The sequence below is a fragment of the Mustela nigripes genome, chromosome 4, assembly GCF_022355385.1.
Source record: "Mustela nigripes isolate SB6536 chromosome 4, MUSNIG.SB6536, whole genome shotgun sequence".
Classification (NCBI taxonomy): Eukaryota; Metazoa; Chordata; class Mammalia; order Carnivora; family Mustelidae; genus Mustela; species Mustela nigripes.
Window position 1 is genome coordinate 72631392 of NC_081560.1, and position 21443 is coordinate 72652834.

Genomic DNA, 21443 nt, shown 5'->3' on the forward strand with positions numbered 1-21443 from the left:
CTTCTTCCCAATCTATGTGTCCCTGCATAAATAAAATATTCAAGGGAATTCAAGGCAATAAAAAGTCTCTCTAGTCCTTCTGAAGTTTCTAAACTGTAGCTACCAGCAATTACACCTGAATTAACAAGTACGCAAACACTGAGGGAGGGAGGGATCTGCCTTGCTTGTATTATTTAAAGAACCATGAAATAAAAGATGACTGACTCAAGATACACCATAAATAGTAAAAGAAGAACACTGTCATGAATGCAGTGCCCAATTACTGAGGTCTGAAATGTGTAAGTGTTAGAGATTGAATTATACCTTCCAAAAAAGATAAACTGAAGTTTTCATCTCTAAAACCTCGGAATATGACACAGGTTCTTGGGAAATAGGGCCTTTAGCAGAGATAACTGAGTTAAAATGAAGTCATGCAGGTGGGCCCTGATCCAGTATGACTAGAGTCCTTCTGAAAAGGGGACATTTGGATACAGATACACACAGGAGACAACAGTGAAGAGGAAGGTGGAGACTGAGGTGCTGCGTCTACAAGCCAGCAATGCCGGAGACTGCCAGCTCACCGCAGAAGCTGGGAGAGAAGCAGGGAACAGATTCTCTCCCCTACAGAACCAACCATCAGAAGGACGGAACCCTGCCAAGACCTCGCTCTTAAGACTTCCAGCTTCCAGAACTGCGAGAAGATAAATTTCTATTGTTTAAACCACCCAGTCTTCGGTCTTTGGTTTCCGCAGCCCTAGCGAACTAACACAGCGAGGTTGTGGCAAAATCCCAACTTGACCAATGTGATTCAAGGTGTAGTTATAAAGCACTCACAAACTAGAAATCAGTGAGATCTCTGCAAATACCAGGCACCTCTATTAAAAGATAATGATAGCTGCCCTTGGAGACGATGCTAAAGATAACGTTTAAAGATGGAGCCAGAGTGCCGACATGTATGGGAGGGGGGTGAGGAGTCCTAGAATGGGGGAGGCACAGCATTTCGGCTGGCTACTTAAATTACAGCACTTCAGGGGACACATCAAACCAACTCAGCTCTCCAGCGTCACAAGATGGCACGTAACTACTGGGCTCTGGCCTGACCTTGCCACCCTAAAGCAAGCAAGCACAGGCAACCTGTCCTCTCTTAAAGCAGGTGAGTGGTCAGTGACTTTCATCTCCAGCCGGAGGAAATTAAATGCTACATGTGACCAGCGGGCTTGAAGCTGCTTGAGAAATGCTGACAAGATACATTCAGGCCTGCTGGAGTGAAGAGTATTAACTGTGCAGAACCATCCTTCTCAAAGATTGCAGCTACTTAAAAGACAGCCTTTTGTTCGAGCGTAATAAATGGAGGATTTTTCAACTATCTCCAAGATTTTGACATAAATCACAAAGTTCAACATTTAATAGAGTTATTAACTTACATTTGGATATCAGCTGAGACCATCTTTTTTGGGAAGGCACTTCAAAGTCATTGTTGTGTTTCCTTATAATGAAATAATATGTTTGCTTCTGTTTGATTCATGATTGCAACAAGCCAGAGCATATGTGCGAACCATCTGGAATATTCAACAAGGACCAAGGCTTTCCAAGGAAGGCCTTATACTGTGCAAGCAGTATTGTATAATGGTTGGGAAAAGAATGGCTGCAAACCAGAGAGACGTGAGCCAAAAACAAGCTTTGCCACCAACCGTGTGGACTTGGACAAGTGGCAAAAACTCCAAGCACCAGGATTCCTAGTGAAATGGAGGTGATAATTATAGGAACTATCTTTACAGAGCAACATGAGAAGTGGTGAGACAACAGATATACCATACATAATACAAAATAATTGATTAATCCAGTGTAGTGATCCTTATGTTATAAACATTAATTGCACAAGTAATTTTTATATACTAAAGAAGTAACTTTTTTTCTTCAGGAAAGTATATAAAGTTTCACACACAACCTCTATTAAAATTTGCTCAGCAATATTCTATAATGCTCAGACCCTTGAGTTAAGTCATTAACAGCCCTTTTTTTATTCCCCATCATGTTGCTTTTGCATTCAAATTTTTTTTTAAGATTTTATTTTTATTTATTTGACAGGCAGAGATAGTGGGGAAAGCAGGCTCCCTGCCAAGCAGAGAACCCAATGCGGGGCTCCATCCCAGGACCCTGGGATCATGACCTGAGCTGAAGGCAGAGGCTTAACCCACTGAGCCACCCAGGAGCCCCGCATTCAAAATTTTTTTAAAGACTTTTTTGGTAAATATTCAAAACCTCAAAATTAGTATTACTATTTGTTACTTATATTATTCCTGAATCCTTACTTACATATCTTCCTTTGTCAGAAATATTTCTGAATCTTCATAAAAAAATAAGTAAGCTATAAGACTATATTCCAGAAAAGCCAAAGATTACCTAAATGGTCAAAATTTCCAATTATGTGTTTAGAATGTTCCTTCAGAGAATTTTGCACTACATGTTTCTATGTAATTAATTAGGTTAGAATTTCCTATCTTCCATAATGACATAAAAGAGAGACAAAAACAGGGATGGTTCAGAAAATTGATTTTCAACATTATTTGGTAATGCTATTATGGTAAGGCAAGGTTTCTATCTCCTACAGTTATTTGAGAAACAGCATTATATTTTTGCATGCCACCGAATACAGTAACTCCGCATTCTTTAATCAATAAGAGAGAGGGAGGAAGCCGATCAGAAACACAGAGGTAAGCTTTTCAAGAATCCAAACCTGTGCCCGACCGCAGGATAGTATGGGGCGGGGGTGGTGGAGATGACAGCAGGAGGAAAGGTTGTTTCTCCATGTGAAAATACATGTTATATAATGTCAGAATACTCGGATAAGAAAAAAGAAAAAGTCTGCTTTTTTTTTTTAATTTAGTGATTTCTTCATATAGAGTAAAAGCTCAATTTAAAAAAAAAAAAAAAAAAAAAAAAAACAAGAATGGCCAATATATTTGACTTTGTCAAATCAGTACTCTTATTCTTAAGCAAGCACTAAACCTCCAGAAGAAATTAATCATATCATTCACCTAGAAACGAATTCTCATTTGAGGGTTCTAGCCTCAGTGTTGGGGGAGAAGGGCGGGGGGAGGACAGAAAAGATAAATTGGACAAGTCTGCAAAATTGTTTGCTAGCAGGCAAAACCAATTCTGCTAATTTTTACACTTCTTAAAACAACAACAACATAAACTGAGAAGGAAAAATCTACTGTATATTAAAGGAGAATTATTTAAATAAATATTGTTAATTGCTAATAACCAGTATTAAAAGAGCAGGTACATTTTCAATGTGAAATATTAAAAACCAAATGAACTTACTTGCTTTTCCCTTTGTATACTGTAGCATAAGATCCTTCCCCTAGCTTTTCCAGTTTTTCATATGAGTCAGCTTTTCCAAATTTGGGACTTGTCGGCTAAAAATGGAGCAGAGGGCAAACAAAACAGATTGTATCAAACTAATCAACAATAAATAGGCCAATTTTGCTAAAAATGTATAGATTCTGTCACTTTTTAAAATAACTTTTCTTTTTTTTTTTTTAAGATTTTATTTATTTATTTGACAGAAAGAGAGAGTTCACAAGTAGGCAGAGAGGCAGGCAGAGAGAGAGGGGAAGCAGGCTCCCCGCCGAGCAGAGCCCAATGCAGGGCTCAATCCCAGGAACCTGAGATCATGACCTGAGCCAAAGGCAGAAGCTTAAGCCACTGAGCCACCCAAGTGCCCCATAACTTTTTTCTGATATAAGAATAATTTTTTCTAAAAAACAACATAATAACTATTCAGGATACAAAACAGAAAATGCAAATAAATACAATGTAGAAAAGTTCACATTTACCCATGATCTATCTGTCCACCAAGAAAGAACCACCATTAATATTTTGGTATCTCTTCTTCCAGTGCTATCTATATGCTGATGGCTGCTTTTTTACATAAATGGCATTACACTAAACATACTGATTTTAACCTGCTTCTCCTCCCCGCAACTCAATATATAATGAGTATTTTCCATGTTATTATATAATCTTCTAAATTAGGGGTCAGCAGCACCAAACTACTACCTATTCATCCCACAAACTTAGAATAGTTTCTATTTTTTAAAGGGGGCAGTCAAAAGAAGAATAAAATCTCTAGCATGAAAAGATTATATATGAAAATCAAATTTTAGTGTCCATGAAGTTGATCAGAACATAGTCATGCATGTTCATTTCTATATTGCCTTATGACTTGAAAGCTACAACAGAGTCACAACTGCAGCAGAGGTGACACAGCCAACGAAAACGAAAATGTTTACTCTCTGACCCCTGTTATAAATCATGACCATGTGATATTCAGCCAGATAAAGGTACTGCTCCAACACCTCTTCACAATAATGCAAACAAATAATCAACAATGTATCACTCAGATATTACTCATTAACACAAAAGGAACTGTCTTATGTATTATAAACCATCCTTGAAGGTTTAGCTGCAGCAAAATAACTGTTCCCGAAGACATGGTACACCCCATCAAGACAATAAAAGTGCTAAAAGTGAGTAGTCCCTCTTGCTGTCCCCAGCTCCTAACTCAACTTTGACCAGATAGCAAGAAATGGGGAGTGCTATGCTCCATGGGGCAAGTTATCTATTATTTTCATGTCGCTATAAAAAGGTAATATCAAAACATATCAAAAAATGATAATTACATGAGAAATTAAAAGCATTTTAAAGGACCATCCAATCTCAATTATAAATACATAAATAATTGATTTAAAAAGTTGCTGGTGATTGTATTACTGCATAATTAATGAATTTTAGAAGCTCAGGAAAAGAACCTCTTGCAGAAAGTTTATAGCACACTATCCTTGAGCATGTGCTCTTATACCACTTACAAAAAAACATAACATCCTGGGAATGGATCTGACTCCCATCATTTATAAAGACACCATGTGGCAAGTGGAACACATGCTTCTTACCTCCTTCCCACCCAAAATGCTGCAGTGACTGAGAAGATAGTTTTCAAAAACAATAAACCAGAAGCAGGAATGGGAAACAAGAAAACGTGCCAATACTTGATCAGAAATTTTGAAAAATTCTGAAAGACAGACAGTAAACAGGAATCAAAACTTCAGAGAAAAGACTGGGGTGACCTAATGCCCCAACCTGGAGAAGAAGAGCAACACAAAGAAAAGAAGCAGGAGTCTCCAGGTAAATGTGAAATTAATCAGCACACTGAGCACAGGGTGTCCCAAGCAAAGGACAGGGACATCTGCACAGAGGAGAGACAACTGAGAGGATGAGTATTCAGGAGAGAGGGGCAAAGCACGGATGGAAATAGCCACTGCCTAGAAAAAGGATGAGTATCCCCCACTCCCAAGCTGTAATCCCTGCTCTCTCACACAATCACTACAGATGATTTACAGAAAACCAAATAAGCTGACAGCAATTCTGAAATACAAAAATGAGTATATAATAAAAAATCACCAATCGTTCCAGGAAAATCAATACCTGGGAAAAAAGGCATACTACTTAATGGGCAGGTGAACCAAAACCTGGGTAAGAGAGTTGACATTGCAAAGAATAACTCTGAATACAAACACCCGATATGTTCAGAGACACTGTATCATTTAAGAAGAAACACTTAGAAATCTAGAGATTAAATATTTAATCAATGAAATAAAATATTCAATGGGCAGTGAATAAAAGAATAGACATTCATTAAAAAGTGATAAGCTCAATGTTTGAAGAGAATTCTCCTAGAGAACTCTAAGGAGAGGTTGCATCTAAATAGAAAAAATATCCAATCGGCATAATATTCTCACAGACAACAATGACTGCAAAAAGACAGGCAACATTTTCAAAATAAATAGTGGAAATGATTCTGAATCACTAAAACTATACTCAAAATAGTCCTGTCGGTGGGATGGAAAAGCTGCAATGTTGCCATCTACAGAAAAAAAATCTGGATATAAAATTCTGTATTCTCTCGATATGAGATGTAGTTGGAGTGATAGGCGAAGTGCAAAAAGGCAAGGAACACTAGGAAAAAAGAAGCAACGGCAGGCTGAGATGTCTTCCATTGATCAGGACAGACTGCAGAAGCTGAGTAACTCCAAATGCATATGTTTTACTATGTTTCTTAACTCTTCAAAGGTCGTCACAAATAATATGAATTGGATACACAAATCCCAGACAAATTAGGGAAAAAGGAATAGAAGGACACCATGTCACGAGGAGAGGGATGAAACAAAAAGTGAAAGGTCAGAGGAAGGGGGTGCTCAAGAAGAAAATGGGTTAAGTAAAAGTTCATAAAATAAGAGCTTAAGTTTAACCATATTGACTGTGTAAAACATAGCATCAACTGTATTGATTATAATAAAAATAAATAAGCAAATTTCCTTTATTAATAAAAATTTCTGATTGAAAAAACAAAGAAAGTCTAGCAATACGCTATTAAGAAGAGGTAAAATTAAAAAGAGTAAATCTGAAAATACAGCAAAAAAGTAATTTTACAAAATAATGCAGTATCGCAATACTGATGGACAAGATAAAATTCATAAACAAATAGATTAAATTAGTAATATCATAAAAATGAACATCAATAGCCACAAAGAAATTTAATACTCACAAACTAGTATGAATCAATTAGCATAGTTTTGAAGTGTACGAAATAACTGCAGGTAGCAATAAGAAATTGTCAAATTCATGGTGATAATGGGAAACAAACATACATCACTCAGACATCAACAAAGCAGGCAGACAAGTAATAAGTAAGGGATTTATGAACCTGAATATGAGAATTACCATTTTAATCTAATACACATATTAATACATATTCTTTTCAAGCACATTAATTTAACATCCACAAAAAAAAATGACCACATTCAATATCCAAAATTGCAGAAACATCTTGTTACTTTTCCTGAACACAATGCAATGAAATTTGCAATTAAGAACAAAAGGAAAACTTAAATAGTTTAGCTGTGTGAGTGAAAAAGAAAATGAAAATTGAAAATTCATAAATAAATAGGTGGCACAGAAGCCACGACATTTTAAGACCCAGGGAGACAGCCGAATCAATACACACAAGAAAATATAAATACATACGCACATACTAGAAGAGAAGAAAGGCTGAAAGTAATATGAATTAGACATACTAAGAAGAGATTAATAAAGACAGTGGACCACGTATTCTCTTCTTCATGAGACTTGTAAGGTACAAACCATGTGTTGAGTTGAATCAAGTAAAACTTAATGGAAAATTACATTCAAAATCGCCTGACTAGTCCTGTGTGGGTTATGTTCTCATGCATTTTTCATCACCGGGAAACAGCTTGCGAATGTCACACTTTACCATCACCCTCCTGAGCCCAAGTTTTAAATAGAAATTTTAAAACCTATATTAAACTTCAGTATAAAATGATCTTCAATGGGGAAAATATTGTGTTCACAGTTCCACTCTAAATTATTTAAAATTAGAATGAGAAGTCTGTGTTTGCTTTTGTGCTCCTTTAAGAATAAATCTAATCTAAGTTCAAGAAAGAAGCAGCAGAAAATTACCTCTTTACTCCTATTAGAAGATAAACTGCTAATGCGTATTTATAGCAAGTACAAGACACAGTCACACAACACTAGTAAAAGAACAGGAAGCCAATATTTTCTTTTCCTGAAAAGGCATAAATAATTTTCTAAAATATTTTACTCTTTATAAACTGCCTTATATATTTGAGTTGATGTAATCGTTTGAAGATACAGACTACACTATCTGTTCTACGTGAAGAAATAGAACTGAGAAAATCAGAAAAACAATGAGAATATGCTTTTTAAAAAAACACACCCCATTTATGCACAAGAAATTCAAGTAAAAGAAGATGCAAATAGCACAAAGTATTCTATTTATCTAATTAAGTGTATTTGGATGCATTAACTACCATGATCCATATACACCCTATTAATACACGATGGCAGAAAATTAATACTTTGCCACATCTGACACTAAGGCAATCAGTGTTATTTTTCCTGTGAAACCAATATGTATACATTGCAGGAATACACTGTCATCTACAGATCAATCATGCTAGCTTCACAGCTCCATACACATATAACGTCTCTCTAAAAAATTTTATCTACAAAAGAATGGGCCTATGGAATAGGACATAACTTTAAGATAGTCTGAGCTTTAGGAGTTAGAGTCTTGTAAAATTAGTTCCCTATTTTAAATGACCAGAAATTTTCTGATCTGTAATTACTACACAAACAAATAAGGAATCCACCTGCAAAGTCATTAAAGAGGCCAATAATAAAATACTGCCCATCAAATGAGTGAAAGTAAGAATAATTCAGAAGGAGAGGTCCTATTTTGTTTGATAATTAAAGTTCAGGCCCTTGGTTTGCCAATTTTTTTTCTTGCAACTTTATTAAATCATCACATTTAAACAGATGCTAGATCAAACCCGTATGTACTCAACCCTAAATATTATCTTTGCCTCTTTGCTGTCAGGAGTATGGGTGGACTGCAAACAGCTTCATGGGGCAACTATTTATTCTCTGCTTATCACTTCCCTACTAGAGTGCAAGCTTAAGATAGCACTTCAGACAACTGGAAATACTGAGGGCTAATCAGCAATCACTAACCAACACTACCTGCACAAAGATGTGGAATTTAATGAGATAACGTAAATACATTTTTTAAAAACTAGAATAAAGGTACAGAGAACCAGCAATTGTATGGACCAATGGAGGGGAACACTAGCACAGATACTGAAAAAATGAAGATAATATTCAGCTGAATGGTGCCTGCCACCCTGCCATGAAAGAGATGCTCTTGGCCTTTGCTAGCTCCAGTTCACAGTTTGTGCAATTAACAATGGCAACTAGTTAATAATCAAGTGTTTGCTATGTGCCTGGCTTTGGGTGATCACTTCAAAACAGCACCAAAATTTAATCCCCGTAACATCACCCTCAGGTTGGTTCTATTAGTAATTTGAACATGAAAATTTTAAAGACTGAAGAAGTAAATAACTCATCTAACATCCTATAGCTAAAGGGAGAGCTAGAAGTCAAACGAAGTTAATTAGAATCAAGGATCTATTTTCTTTACCACTACTCCATTGGTGGAATCTTCCCATGAAGACCTAATCCTCATGGAAGAGGCATTAGATTATGAATAAATTTGTCATCTACTGAAACCCCACTCCTAAAAGCAGGGATGGATTTTTTAACTGCATTTTTATACACTGCGTGAGTATACCTCTATGCTCATTCTAATGATCCCATGACAAGGCTATAGGAATGGCCACAGTTTCATACTGAATTCATGGAAAATAGATTTAAACCTTCATATATGATCCCTTGCTTAAATTACTGAGGATGCCCTGAATTGCAAGAAAACCACAATATGCACTACTGTATTATATTATAATTTTGAGAGTGGATGTAAGGGTAAGATAGGAAGCATTTGTGTGACCTAATTAAACAAGAATTTCAAGTGAAATCTTCCTTTGCTAATTTTCCTTCTGCCTTTGATCTCAGAAAGAGGCTCTATCATCCTGTAGTCTAACCTGATTACACAGTCACACTAAGGAAATCCATGGTTGATACATAACTTGATTACAAAATAGATCTAGCTGCTACACAGCAGAGAGAGAGATCCAAGTGCCACAGGTGATAACAACCGAGGAGGGGGCTTGGTTCTATCTAGGAAATGTTCTAGCCAGCACTAGAAGGAGGCAATACCAAGATAAGAAGCACTCCTTCCCCCCTACCCCAATGATAAACACCTGAGAATGGAAGTTGGACTCTCAAGCCTGCTCCTTCTTTCCCTCTTCAGACTGGGCCTGCCTATCATGGATACAGATTTATCTGGAGATGGGAGGAGGTACATTTGGAGCACTCTGTGGTACAATGTATACAGGACTTTAAATATGAATTTCTGAAAATATGTTCTCTTTAAGCTTAGCTTATGATAGCACAGCTCAATGAAATCCCTTCTAAATTGGGCAAGTAAGACAGGCAGTCTCCCATAGCACTTTCAATAGCTCTAGCTATTGAGGAGCACAGCTGGGATGGAGGAGGTGGTAGGAAAAGGGGGAAGAAAGCGTGCCCTGCCAGTGACAGTAGCAAACACTACCCAGGGAGGAAGCCCAGGAAGTAATGTCTGAAGTAAATGTCTGAAGTAAATAAAAGTTGTCAAATACCTCTTGAAATACACCAATTCAAATAAAATCACAATTTTGAAGTGCTACCGTCTAAACAAATTCAAGAAGTATACAGATGAATGTGATAGTCTCTGAGGTCAAGGTATTCTGGGTTTCTCGATTTGAGTCAGGATTCCTAGCAATGACCAGTATGTGAACAGGGGAGAGATATATACCCAGTTGGGAAGACGTGGTATCATATAATACACGCATCACAGTAATCCCAAGAAAAAAGAACAGCTATCCTGTTGTCCTCACTAAAACAGGGACTCAGTGCAATGCCACACCTGTGCTCACTTTCTCCCTCTTCAACAGTGCTCTCAGAGCCTATTCAATTTAACTAATACTTCAAAGAAGTAACAGTAAAATAAATATATGGCATTAATCTCGCTGGACCTTGGGTAAAGGGATTATTCTGGTGTCTATTAGCCTTTAAAAATTTTTAACAAAATCTGTCCTAAAGTTCCCATGCCAGTGGGTATGAAATGATCAGACCCATACACCATTGAATGGGCTATAGAGTGGTATTACATAGGAAGTGTTACTGCCTCCATTTTCTGCCCAATAAGGAATCCAAAGGAAAAGAGTCTTTCCGTAAAAGAGAGTATCACAAAATACCCTCTTCCATTGCAACGGGGGAGAGAGCAGAAAGGCAGTAGGTAAAAAGAACTCAAAATAAAACAGAGTATTATAGCACCATGCTAAAAGAGAAAAGAAACCATTTCCAACTTGAGGAGAAAAGAGCAAAGACATTTTTTTCTAAGGCATATTGGATGGAGGCAAAAACTCCTACAAAGAAAAGAGAGCAAAGCAGCTTCCACACAAAGTAATATAAGTGGTCTGATATATAAGAAAGACTTCCTGGGGTAGAACAGGAAAGGGTAAGCCCAGTAAGGAACTCAGGAAAGAGAATCTAAAGGAAATCAACAGTAAGAAACAGTGGAAATGTCTAATTAAACATGGTGGTTTTAACACATGTATTTATCTCTCCCCCTCACCAATCTGTACTAAACTGACAGTAAAGTCATAACTCACAACAGCAAACAGAACAAGTAAGAAGAATGCAGACAAGATAAAAAAAAAAAAAAAAAAATTGGAGATGGGAGACAGATGGATGGGCGGCCGCTGGCAAGGGCAATGACCAAAGGCATAAATCAAAAAATCAGATCCCAGAAACACTCAAGAACTGGAAATTGAACTTCAACAAGGGGCCCAAAGCGAAGCGCTTAGTTGGAGTGGGTTTAAAGAACAGGTCATTCCCCTGGGAACTTGCCTTTCTCAGTCAGGTGTCTGCCCTACACTGAACCCTGGCAGAGGCTATTCTCTGAAGACGATGAACCACACAAGTCAGAACTGGGACACCAAGTACAGTGGAAATCACAACGAAGAGTCATACTGAATGGGAACAAAGCACAAGAAAGTTCGTGTAGGACTGGGAGACCCTGCACCCCTTCTTGATCATCTCAGAAAAACAGCAGTTAGGCTTTCATATCCTAAAAAATCGACTAGTAAGTTTGCTCTGGGGGATCAACTCAGCCAAGGAAAAAGATGGATTTATACTGACAATCTGAGTTCTCCTATGAAATGACTAGGTCTTCTCCAACATTCCCTACTCTAAGGCCTCCACTTGACAAGCACCAGTGGCACAAAGAACTTCCTATCAACTATTTTGCACATTATTCATAATATGAACTCAGTCAAGAGTTCTTTCCAAAGGCATGATCTAGACTCACCAAAATTAAAAATCTCATCAGACAATGCAGAGACCAAAAAAATAAACAGAAATAAAGAACTCAATGGAAACTCGAGATCATTTAGGAAATGTAGTAAAAAACGAATAAACAAACAAACGAACAAAAACAACTCTTCAAAATTCCCCCAAGCTATATTTAGTATATTCAAGTTTAAGATGGGAGACAATATATTATTCACTGAAAAAGAACAGGTTGATTTTCAAAAGAACATTTGAAGAAAAGTGCTTTTGGAAATAAATGTTAGCATTAATTAAAAATTTAATTGAAGCATTAAAAACTTTTTAAATGTCTAGAAAGCAGAGAAAACCAGAAAGAAAATTGACAAATAAATAATAAAGAACATTTTCTGAAACTGAGAGAAATTAATTTCAAAATTAAAAAGATTCCCTGAGTACCAAGAAAAAGGTCTACATCAGGGATGAAAACAAAGTTCTAGAAGTTTCCACTGAGAATGAGTTAGGAATCAGAATAGTCTAGGGCTTAAAATAACAATACAGGGACCTAGAAAAGAACAAAGCAATGTCTTCAAAAGGCTATGAAAAAAATTTATTTTCTAAACTAGAATCCTAAACCCAGATAATTAATCAAGTTACCAAGTATGAAAGATGGCATGGTCATATGTTCAGTGACATAAACCAAGAACAAGAAAGACACATGACCCAAAGCTTAGGTATTTAACATACAAATGATAGAAAAGAAACTTTTCAGTAAGATGGTGAAGGGAAGCCTCAGGATAGCAGGCTGGAGATCAAGTAGTCAGGACTGGATTAGAAGGACTGACAACTTCAAGGACAATCTCAAGGGGAGGAAAACCGGATAGGTTACCCGATTTTGATTTGTTTCAGAAGTTTCATAGTTTTACTAAATAATCTGGGACCTCAATTTGTAACTGAAATTATAATAATTCATATTATCAATTAGGAATAAATGAAGAGAAAACAATTACAACTAAGAAAATCTAAAAGTTATGCAAAGAAGGATAAAGTTGCTAAATCTAAAGATGTTGTACATATAAAACTAATGAAACACTGTGTGTCTACTATACTTCAAGAAAAAAATTTCTTTAAGTTCCTCAAGGAAAGAAATTCAATCATAGTATGTCATGTGGCTTTGCTAAGAACAGCATTTACAGCATCACAAGATTACAAACATCATGTATTAAAAGTCAAAAAGCAGGGGAAATAAATACATTTGGGGATAGGAACACAACAGAGAAAATCCTCTCTTGATGTGTTCCTCTGTACTCTGTAAATCGGTGGTTAGATCTCGAGGCCTGCTCAGATTCAGGTTTAATTTTGTTGGTGCTCTGTGTAAACTTCTGTCAGAACATCATAATGCCTGGCTATTGCTCTTGGTGATGTCCACAAATACTGACAATCATTACCTACATGTATTACTTCACTAGGGATTACCAAATTGTGATTCCTAAATATATTATTCTTTCTTGATGTAGTAGTGGGATTATTTTTAAAAGATAAATTCACAGTCCCCTCCCCCCATCAAAACCAGGTTATCACAGGGTAAATTTCACGTAGGAATCACAGAAAATAAATGCTTAGTCATTTGCTTTATTTATCAGTTTTCAATAGTCATTCTTGCTTTTATAAAGGTTTCCCTTGGGTTTTGTATGCTAATTTATATAACCTGCCATTTCACTAACTTCTCTCTGTTTAGAGTATTTTCATTGATTCTTTTGGATTTTCCAGATACATCATCAAAAATCTGCAAGTAAAGATAATTTCACCTCCTTCTAACTTGCTTTCATTATTTAGGAATAATGATGTTATTCATAACATCAGAATAATGTTATTCTGCTCTTTTTTTTCTCATGGTTTCGTATAGGATCCAACCAATAATTTTTCTATTGTTATTTTAAGTAAGATTAATTATTCAGTAGTTTTTAAGACAGGGGTGTGGCCAAGATAGCTTTTCTAGCTTCCTGGAATAAAGTTCTTTCACCTGTTTCACGAAGTTAAAAAAAATAAAGACAATCTAGCACACACTGAGATCCTCCCTCATCTGTTTTGCTCCAACATTTCTTTCTGGACCATGCCTTTCCTTTGCACCCCCACTGAATGGGACCTACACAGAAGTCTGCTTGAGCACTTTCTATTCAATGCCGGGCTTTGTCCTGGAACGGTGCTTCAATTTGACATTCTAGAGAAGCCACAGAAAGGCCAGCAGACTACTCCAATATTAGTAAACCACCCTGGTCTCCTTGCACTCACCTACTCACAGAAGCCATCAAAGTCCCTCCCAGTTGCTGTCACTGTCCTCAGAATGTCCCAACAAGTTACCAGTATGTACCTGATGGCAACGGTGGGGGGTAGTATTTCTGAGAACAGTCTCAAAGAGGAGTAGTCCTTTCCCCTTCCCTGATTTCCATCCTCACACGTCCTAATACCATGCAGTTCTGAAAACTATACACAGTCTGTTCTCCCTCACTTTTATTCTGAGGTGCATGGAGATACTTGCCAACTGTAGCTGTTGTCAATATTACCTACTGGTTTTGTTTTTACTATCCTAGTTGTTCTAGCCATGAGAGGGGTTTCAAAACCTATGCCACTGCCATCCTCCCAGACTTGTCTATTTCATCTTTTAAGTTATGTTTCAGCATTACTTTAGTAAAGATAACATGGAACTTTAGAGGAACTACAAAAAGCATCAGGCAAGATTCAACTTTCCTTGATAAGAACCAAAACTAATTCCTTATTAAATATTAAAAACACGGAAACTCCATGGTCATCATTTATATTATGATGCACACACTGACGTTTACAACTACGTGACCCCCCAGTAGCAACAAGCACAGCCAGCACCCACATCCTTGTTTCTAACTACCACTTTCCAAGAAAAGGAACTGAGATTCTTTGCAGAAATGGCTGGTTTTAGATCTGGGGTTGAGAAAAACACAATATAAGCCAAAAATGTCTTGTAGGACCAGAAGGTAAGGACGTGTTCAAAAAAACAAAGGGATGAAGACATCTCAAAAAGGCATAAGGGCCAACCTAAAAGAGCTCCCAATGGCTACGTAGAAAGAATCTGAGCAACAAAAGAAGAAATGCACCAGCAGATCATAACTAGTATTGAGATACAACACAGGACAGCTAGTTACATTTACATTTCAGATAAAAGGTAAATAATTCTTTAGTACAAGTAGGCCTCATTGCAATATCTGAAAATGCCAATTTCTATATATCATTTTAGGTTGATATATAATATTATGATAACTATGTAGTAAAATATATATAATTCTCTTTCCATAACATAGGCTTAATCATTCCCAACAACTTCTTTCTCCTAAAATGCTACTAAATCTAAAAGTTCTCCCAGGAGTTAGTGATACATCTGTGACCTAGACAGATGGTACCCTGCACTCACAGACAAGACTATGGGGTCAGTTTGGAAAAAAGCAGATAACCAATGCTCCTCACAAATGCTGCATTGATAATATTTATTTTGACTTCATTAACACAAAATGTGACCAGATTTGTGCAGTGTCATACAGTTTAATTGAATTGAAGCGTCAATACTCTTCTAGCAGTTGACATTTCTGGCTCTGTTTGCCCTCAACAAATTTAATATTTAATATCTGTAGAATGGCATGTTTCTTAGCAGGATGATAGAATCAAAATTCTCTTACCTCTTACTTACTACTCTTAGAACATCTACTCAGAAGGTTCCTAAGTGTAAGCTAAATCTGAAAATTACTTAATTCTAAAAGATCATAAGGGTTTTTACAAGGCTAAATGCAAGCCGGTTTTAGAAATACAAGTTTCAGCAAAAATTTACGGTAAAAAATTCACCTCAGAACTTTATACCTTCTTAGGTCAAAAGGCATGTCTTGCCTTAATTTAACATGAGTAAGAAAATTTCATTACAATGAACGGGATTTCTCCTTAAGGAGACCAATTTCAACATCTAGCTCTTAAATGTTAAATTTAAATTTAAAAAATTTAAAATTAAAATTTTAATTTTTTTTTAAATTTTTTATTTTTTATAAACATATATTTTATCCCCAGGGGTACAGGTCTGTGAATCACCAGGTTTACACACTTCACAGCACTCACCAAATCACATACCCTCCCCAATGTCCATAATCCCACCCCCTTCTCCCAAACCCCCTCCCCCCAGCCATCAAAAGAAATGAAATCTTGCCATTTGCAACAACATGGATGGAACTAAAATTTTAATTTTAATTTTAAAACAGTTACACTGGGGGCACCTGGATGGCTCAGTGGGTTAAAGCCTCTGCCTTCAGCTCAGGTCATGATCTCAGGGTTCTGGGATCGAGCCCCATATTGAGCTCTCTGCCTGCCTCTCTGCCTACTTGTGATCTCTGTCAAATAAATAAATAAAATTTTTGAAAAAACAAAAAAAAACTGGAACAAGACAAGTGAATACACTTGAACATTTACTCTGAAATGACATTCTTCATGAATTTGCCAAACCCAAAACTATATTGCCCACAAAAACAGTAAAGTTCAATATCCTCTTCCAAGGGTTTGAAATACCAAAGGATCTTTCATTATAAATCCTCTAACTGGAAACAACTAGGAAAAAAAAATGATTTTTCCAAAAATTAGTTGAATCATTTCTCATTTGCTTGCTGAGTCCTTATGAATAAAGAGTCTGTATATAGATTTGTGCTCTCTCTTCCCCCCAAAACACTGAACCACCCTGAGAGAGCGCACATAATAAGGCACCGAGAAAGCTCCTTGTCCTCTTCCAGCACAGCGCCACTACTGTTAGAGGGACACTCCTTCAGCTTCCCGGCTGGCAAAGAAGACCCCACTCACCGAGCTGGGGCTGGAGTGCCGCCTAACTTTGGGAGACTCTTTGCCAGTGGAGGAAGACTTAAAGTTGATGCAAGCATTGTTCTCCGAATGCACCCTCTTCACTTGATTAGCTGGTTTCTCAAATGGGTCAAAAGTGCTCTGTGTCCTCTGAACCCTGACTTTTTTATCCTCAGGAATTGTGTCCAAGGGTTTGATCACTGAGTCCATTCCCGGGCAGTTCCGTGTAGACATCTTTGTGACACATATCTAGGAAAAAAGAAAGAAAGAAATTCAAAGCTCCCCACTGAAACTTTAGTATCATGAAACACTCGATTTATTATTCTAGAAAGCATGCTGATTTCCATTTCAGGAAATACCCAGAAAGTTCACACTCTAAAAACAATACCAGCTTAAATCCCAGTATGAAAAATTCCTCATAATTATTCTGCTTCTAGGGCAGACACTAAAAATGCTGTCCATAAAATGGGAAGCTTAAGGTTCAGACTACTAGTCCCCTCATGTGGTTCTTGACCCCTCTCCTAATTTTTACTACCTGCCTGCAAGTGCAATGATTCTGAATCATTAGGAAGTTGGACAACTTGCCTTAATAATAGTAATTTTTTTTTTAAATCAGTTGAGCTAAATCAGATGGGCATTTTAACTAACAGGTCATCATGGAAGTAGCGAACACAGCTAGAGGAAGAGATCACCATGTATTTCAAAAGTAAATCCATCCTATCCTAAATTCATCTCCAAACTGGAATATAAAACTTGAGCATATAAAAGAGGTAATGGTTAGAGATTGAAAACAGTATGTTTTCTAATACCAAAACTAATGGATGCATAGAAATAATGCTGTAAAAGAGAAACACTGAGTAGCACTCATTTCAAAATCCACAAGACCCCTATTTGCTTTCCAACTTCCCTCATTCTCTTGCCTGCCTGCCCCAGTCTCCCATTTTACTTTAGTCTCTGACTTTTGCCCTCATTGTTTCCTAGTCTATGTTCTAAGCCTTTCATTCTTCTTATACTCTTTAGACTTTGTTGTTCTTATTAAATAATTTTATGGCATCTAGCTTGTCTGTGAAGCTAGGTATCTATACCTATAACTTTACTATTCTCTCTAGAGGAAAGGTAATTCTGAAATTGCTTTTAAAGTTTTCTTTTTCTTGCTGTGAAGTTTCTCTATCTTTATTTTTTAAAGCAGGAAAACAGAAGAAAACCCCATACTGGTAAAATAAAAAATATAAAGTATCTGAGTGTTACATACAGGATGATTCCACATGAAGAATACATGTATGTATGTGTATGAACGCATACAGATACAGATAAACATGCAGACTCACAGAGACAGAAACAGACCTAAATATCTGTATGTGTATGTGTGAGTACAGTGAAAGGAATAGAAGAAAACACACCAAACTGTTAACATAAGATACCTCCAGACATGTGGAATTGAACTGGTAAAGGGTAAGATTACTAATTTTTTATATGCCTTCCATTGTTTGAATTGTATAATAAACATGTCTGACAATGAAATTGTTTTAAACTGCTGAAGTAGGAAAGTAGATATAATTAAATTATGCCCTTCCTTAAAAATTTTTAAACAAACCAAAAAAAGGTTTAATTAAATCGTGGGGCACTTGTGTGTCTCAGTCAGTTAAACATCTACCTTTGGCTCAGGTGATGATCCCAGGGTCCTGCATCAGCTTCCTGCTCAGCAGGAAGTCTGCTTCTCCCACTCCCTCTGCCCCACCTGCTCCTCCTCTCTCAATCTCTCTCTCTCTCTCTGAAATAAATAAGTAAAATCTTAAAAAATTAAAAAAAAAAAAAAACTTAAGCATCAGTTCTGTCCTAAGTATGACTCAACTGCAAAGCACAGGTTGAATTTTAATTAAGTCAAATGAGAAGGATATCATCACACTTTTTAGCAAACCATAATACTATTAAAGGAGTCTTGGTAAGTTTTAAGGCACATTTCTCTATCCATGATCAAAAACTAACAATTTATCACAAGTAGATGAGATGCACTAAATATTTTTAAGGATTTATGTTTTCTTCTTAAGGATATGATAGTAAGAGGCAATAGATGTGATGTGGGTATGAAACCACCCACATCACTGAGGCAAGTCGATTACAATAATGTATAAACACATAGGCCTGAGAAGTCAACAAACCCCAAGTACAAGAAACACAAAAAACATGAAGGTACATCAAAATCAAATTGCTTTAAACCATTAATACGTTAAAAAGGAGCCAGAAAGGATTTAAAAGATTTAAGTATGACAGTAAGTATCTAGAAAATAAATAATACAATAGGAGAATTGTAAAGTATCTTGAACTAAATGAAAATAACACAAAATATCAAGATGGTAGAATGTAGCTAAAGGAGTACTTCAACTGGAGAATACTAAATGCATACAGTAGGAAAGAAGAAAGATCTCCAACTAATGTGACTACACCTTAAAATACCAGAAAAAGAAGAGCAAATAAAACTCAAAATAACTAGAAGAATGAAAATAATGAATAAATACCAGGATGTAAGTACACAAAATAGAAAACAGAAAGCAATAAAGAAAATCAATGAAACCAAAAGGTGGTTGGTTTGTTTTCAGAGATCTTTAAAAAAATAAATAAACCTCTAGCCAGACTGATGAGGACAAAATGTAAAAAAACACATACTGCCAATATCAAAAATTGGAGAGACATGATATCCTACAGACCTAAATATAATTATGAACAACCTTATGCCAATCAATTCAGCAACTCAGATGAAACACATTCCTTAAAGGACAAAAACTACCAAAGCTCACTCCAGAAGAAACAGATAAACTAAATAAACCTACATCTATTCAAGAAATTAAATTTGTAGCCAAAAACCTTTCAACAAAGAAAAAGCAAGAGTTAGGCAACACTACTGGCAAAGTAAACCATACATTTACAGAAGGAATAACATCAATTCTAGAGAAATTCTTCAAAAAAAAAAAAAATTAATGAGGCAAGAATACTTCCCAACTTATTATATGAAACCAACATCACCCCAAACCTACAACCAGACAAAAATACTGTAAGAAAACTATAGACTGATTGCTCTCATGAATATAAATGTAGAAATCTTTAGCACACTTCTAATAAACTTAATCCAATAGTATGTAAAAAGGATAATAAATCATGAAAAAGTAGAATTAACCCCAGGAAGGGGAGTAAGGCTTAACATTCAAAAATGTGTAGGTTACCATTTTAGGGGCACTTGGGTGGCTCAGCTGGTTAAGCGTCTCATTCTTCATTTCGGCTCAGGTCATATCTCAGGGTTGTGAGATCAAGCCCCACCTTGGGCTCTGTGCTGTAGATGGAACCTGCTTGAGATTCTCTCTCTCCCGCTCCCCCCACTCCCATTCACAAGTACTCTTGCTCTAACACACACAAAATGTTCAGTTTACTATTTTAATAAATAATGGTAGAACGTTGTTTCTAAAACAGTTCCCAGCAACGGCCATTTCCAGATATTCACACTCTTACTTAGCCCCCAGACCTTGAATGTGGGCTGTACTTTTTGACTTGTATCCAATAAACAGAATGGCAGAAATCATGGAATATCACTTCAGAGAAATAATTATAAAAAGACTATAGCTTCTGTATTGGTACTCTTCCCCTCTCCCTTAGATCACGTAGTCCTAAGGAAGGCCAGCTGCTACGCCGTAAGGCAGCCCTGTCAAGAGGCACATGTGCAGAAAGACTGGGGCCTAAAAACACCAACACGATCTGTGCTTTCAAGTACAACTACAGCTCTGGTCTATTGCTTGATCAGAACTTCAGAGAGACCCTGAGCCAGAGGTACCCAGATAAGGAGTATCTAAATTCTAGACCCACAGAAAATATTAGATAAACCATGTTTGCTATTTTAAGATGTTAAGATTTGGGATAATCTGTTATGCAGCAATAAATAATACATAGATATTTTTAATCGTATGATCACCTCAATAGTCTCAGAAAAAGCATCTGACAAAATCCAGTACCCATTTATGATAAAAACATTACCAATTAAAAATAGAAACACAGAATGGCTAAAATTAACAACATAGGAAACAACAGGTGTTGGCCAGGATGTGGAGAAAAAGGAACACTTGTGCACTGTTGGTAAGAATGTAAACTGGAGAAGCCACTGTGGAAAACAGTACGGAGGTTCCTCAAAAAGTTAAAAATAAAAATATCTTATGATACAGCAATCTCACTACAGGGTATTTACCCAAAGAATATGAAAACACTAACTCAAAGGAATACATGGATCCCTGTGTTTATAGCAGCTTCACAATAGCCATGGTAATGGAAGCCATCCAAGTGTCCACTGATAGATAAATGGGTAAAAGAGATGTGCTATATACATACACTGGAATATTATTCAGCCATAAAAATGAAATCTTGTCATTTGCAACACCATGGACAGAACTCGAGAGTATAATACTCAGCGAAGTCAGTCAGTCAGAGAAAGAGAAATACTGTATGATTTCACTCATATGTGGAATTTAAGAAACGGAATAAACAAGCAATGAAAAAAATGAGAGAGAGACAAATCAAGAAAGAGACTCTTAACTCTCAAGAACAAACTGATGCTTACCAAAGGGGAGGTGGGGAGGGTAGGTGGGTGAAATAGGTGATGGGGATTAAGGAGTGCACTTGTGATGAGCTCAGGGTGATGTATGGAAGTGCTGAATTGTATTGTATGTATTGTATTGTATTGTATTGTATTGTATTGT

The 21443-nt window shown here is 36.5% G+C and overlaps 1 protein-coding gene across 3 annotated transcripts in view; it reads right to left on the bottom strand.

Annotated features, from left to right (window-relative positions):
- CDK14 (cyclin dependent kinase 14) overlaps positions 1–21443 on the bottom strand; it is a 575395-nt gene that overhangs the window by 422569 nt on the left and 131383 nt on the right. For all 3 annotated transcript variants that reach the window (XM_059396884.1, XM_059396886.1, XM_059396885.1), the window contains 2 exons: positions 16711–16956; positions 3307–3401 (listed from right to left, as the gene is read on the bottom strand). In XM_059396884.1, the coding sequence (XP_059252867.1) occupies positions 3307–3401; positions 16711–16956 (341 nt within the window). The remainder of the gene's footprint in view (positions 1–3306; positions 3402–16710; positions 16957–21443) is intronic.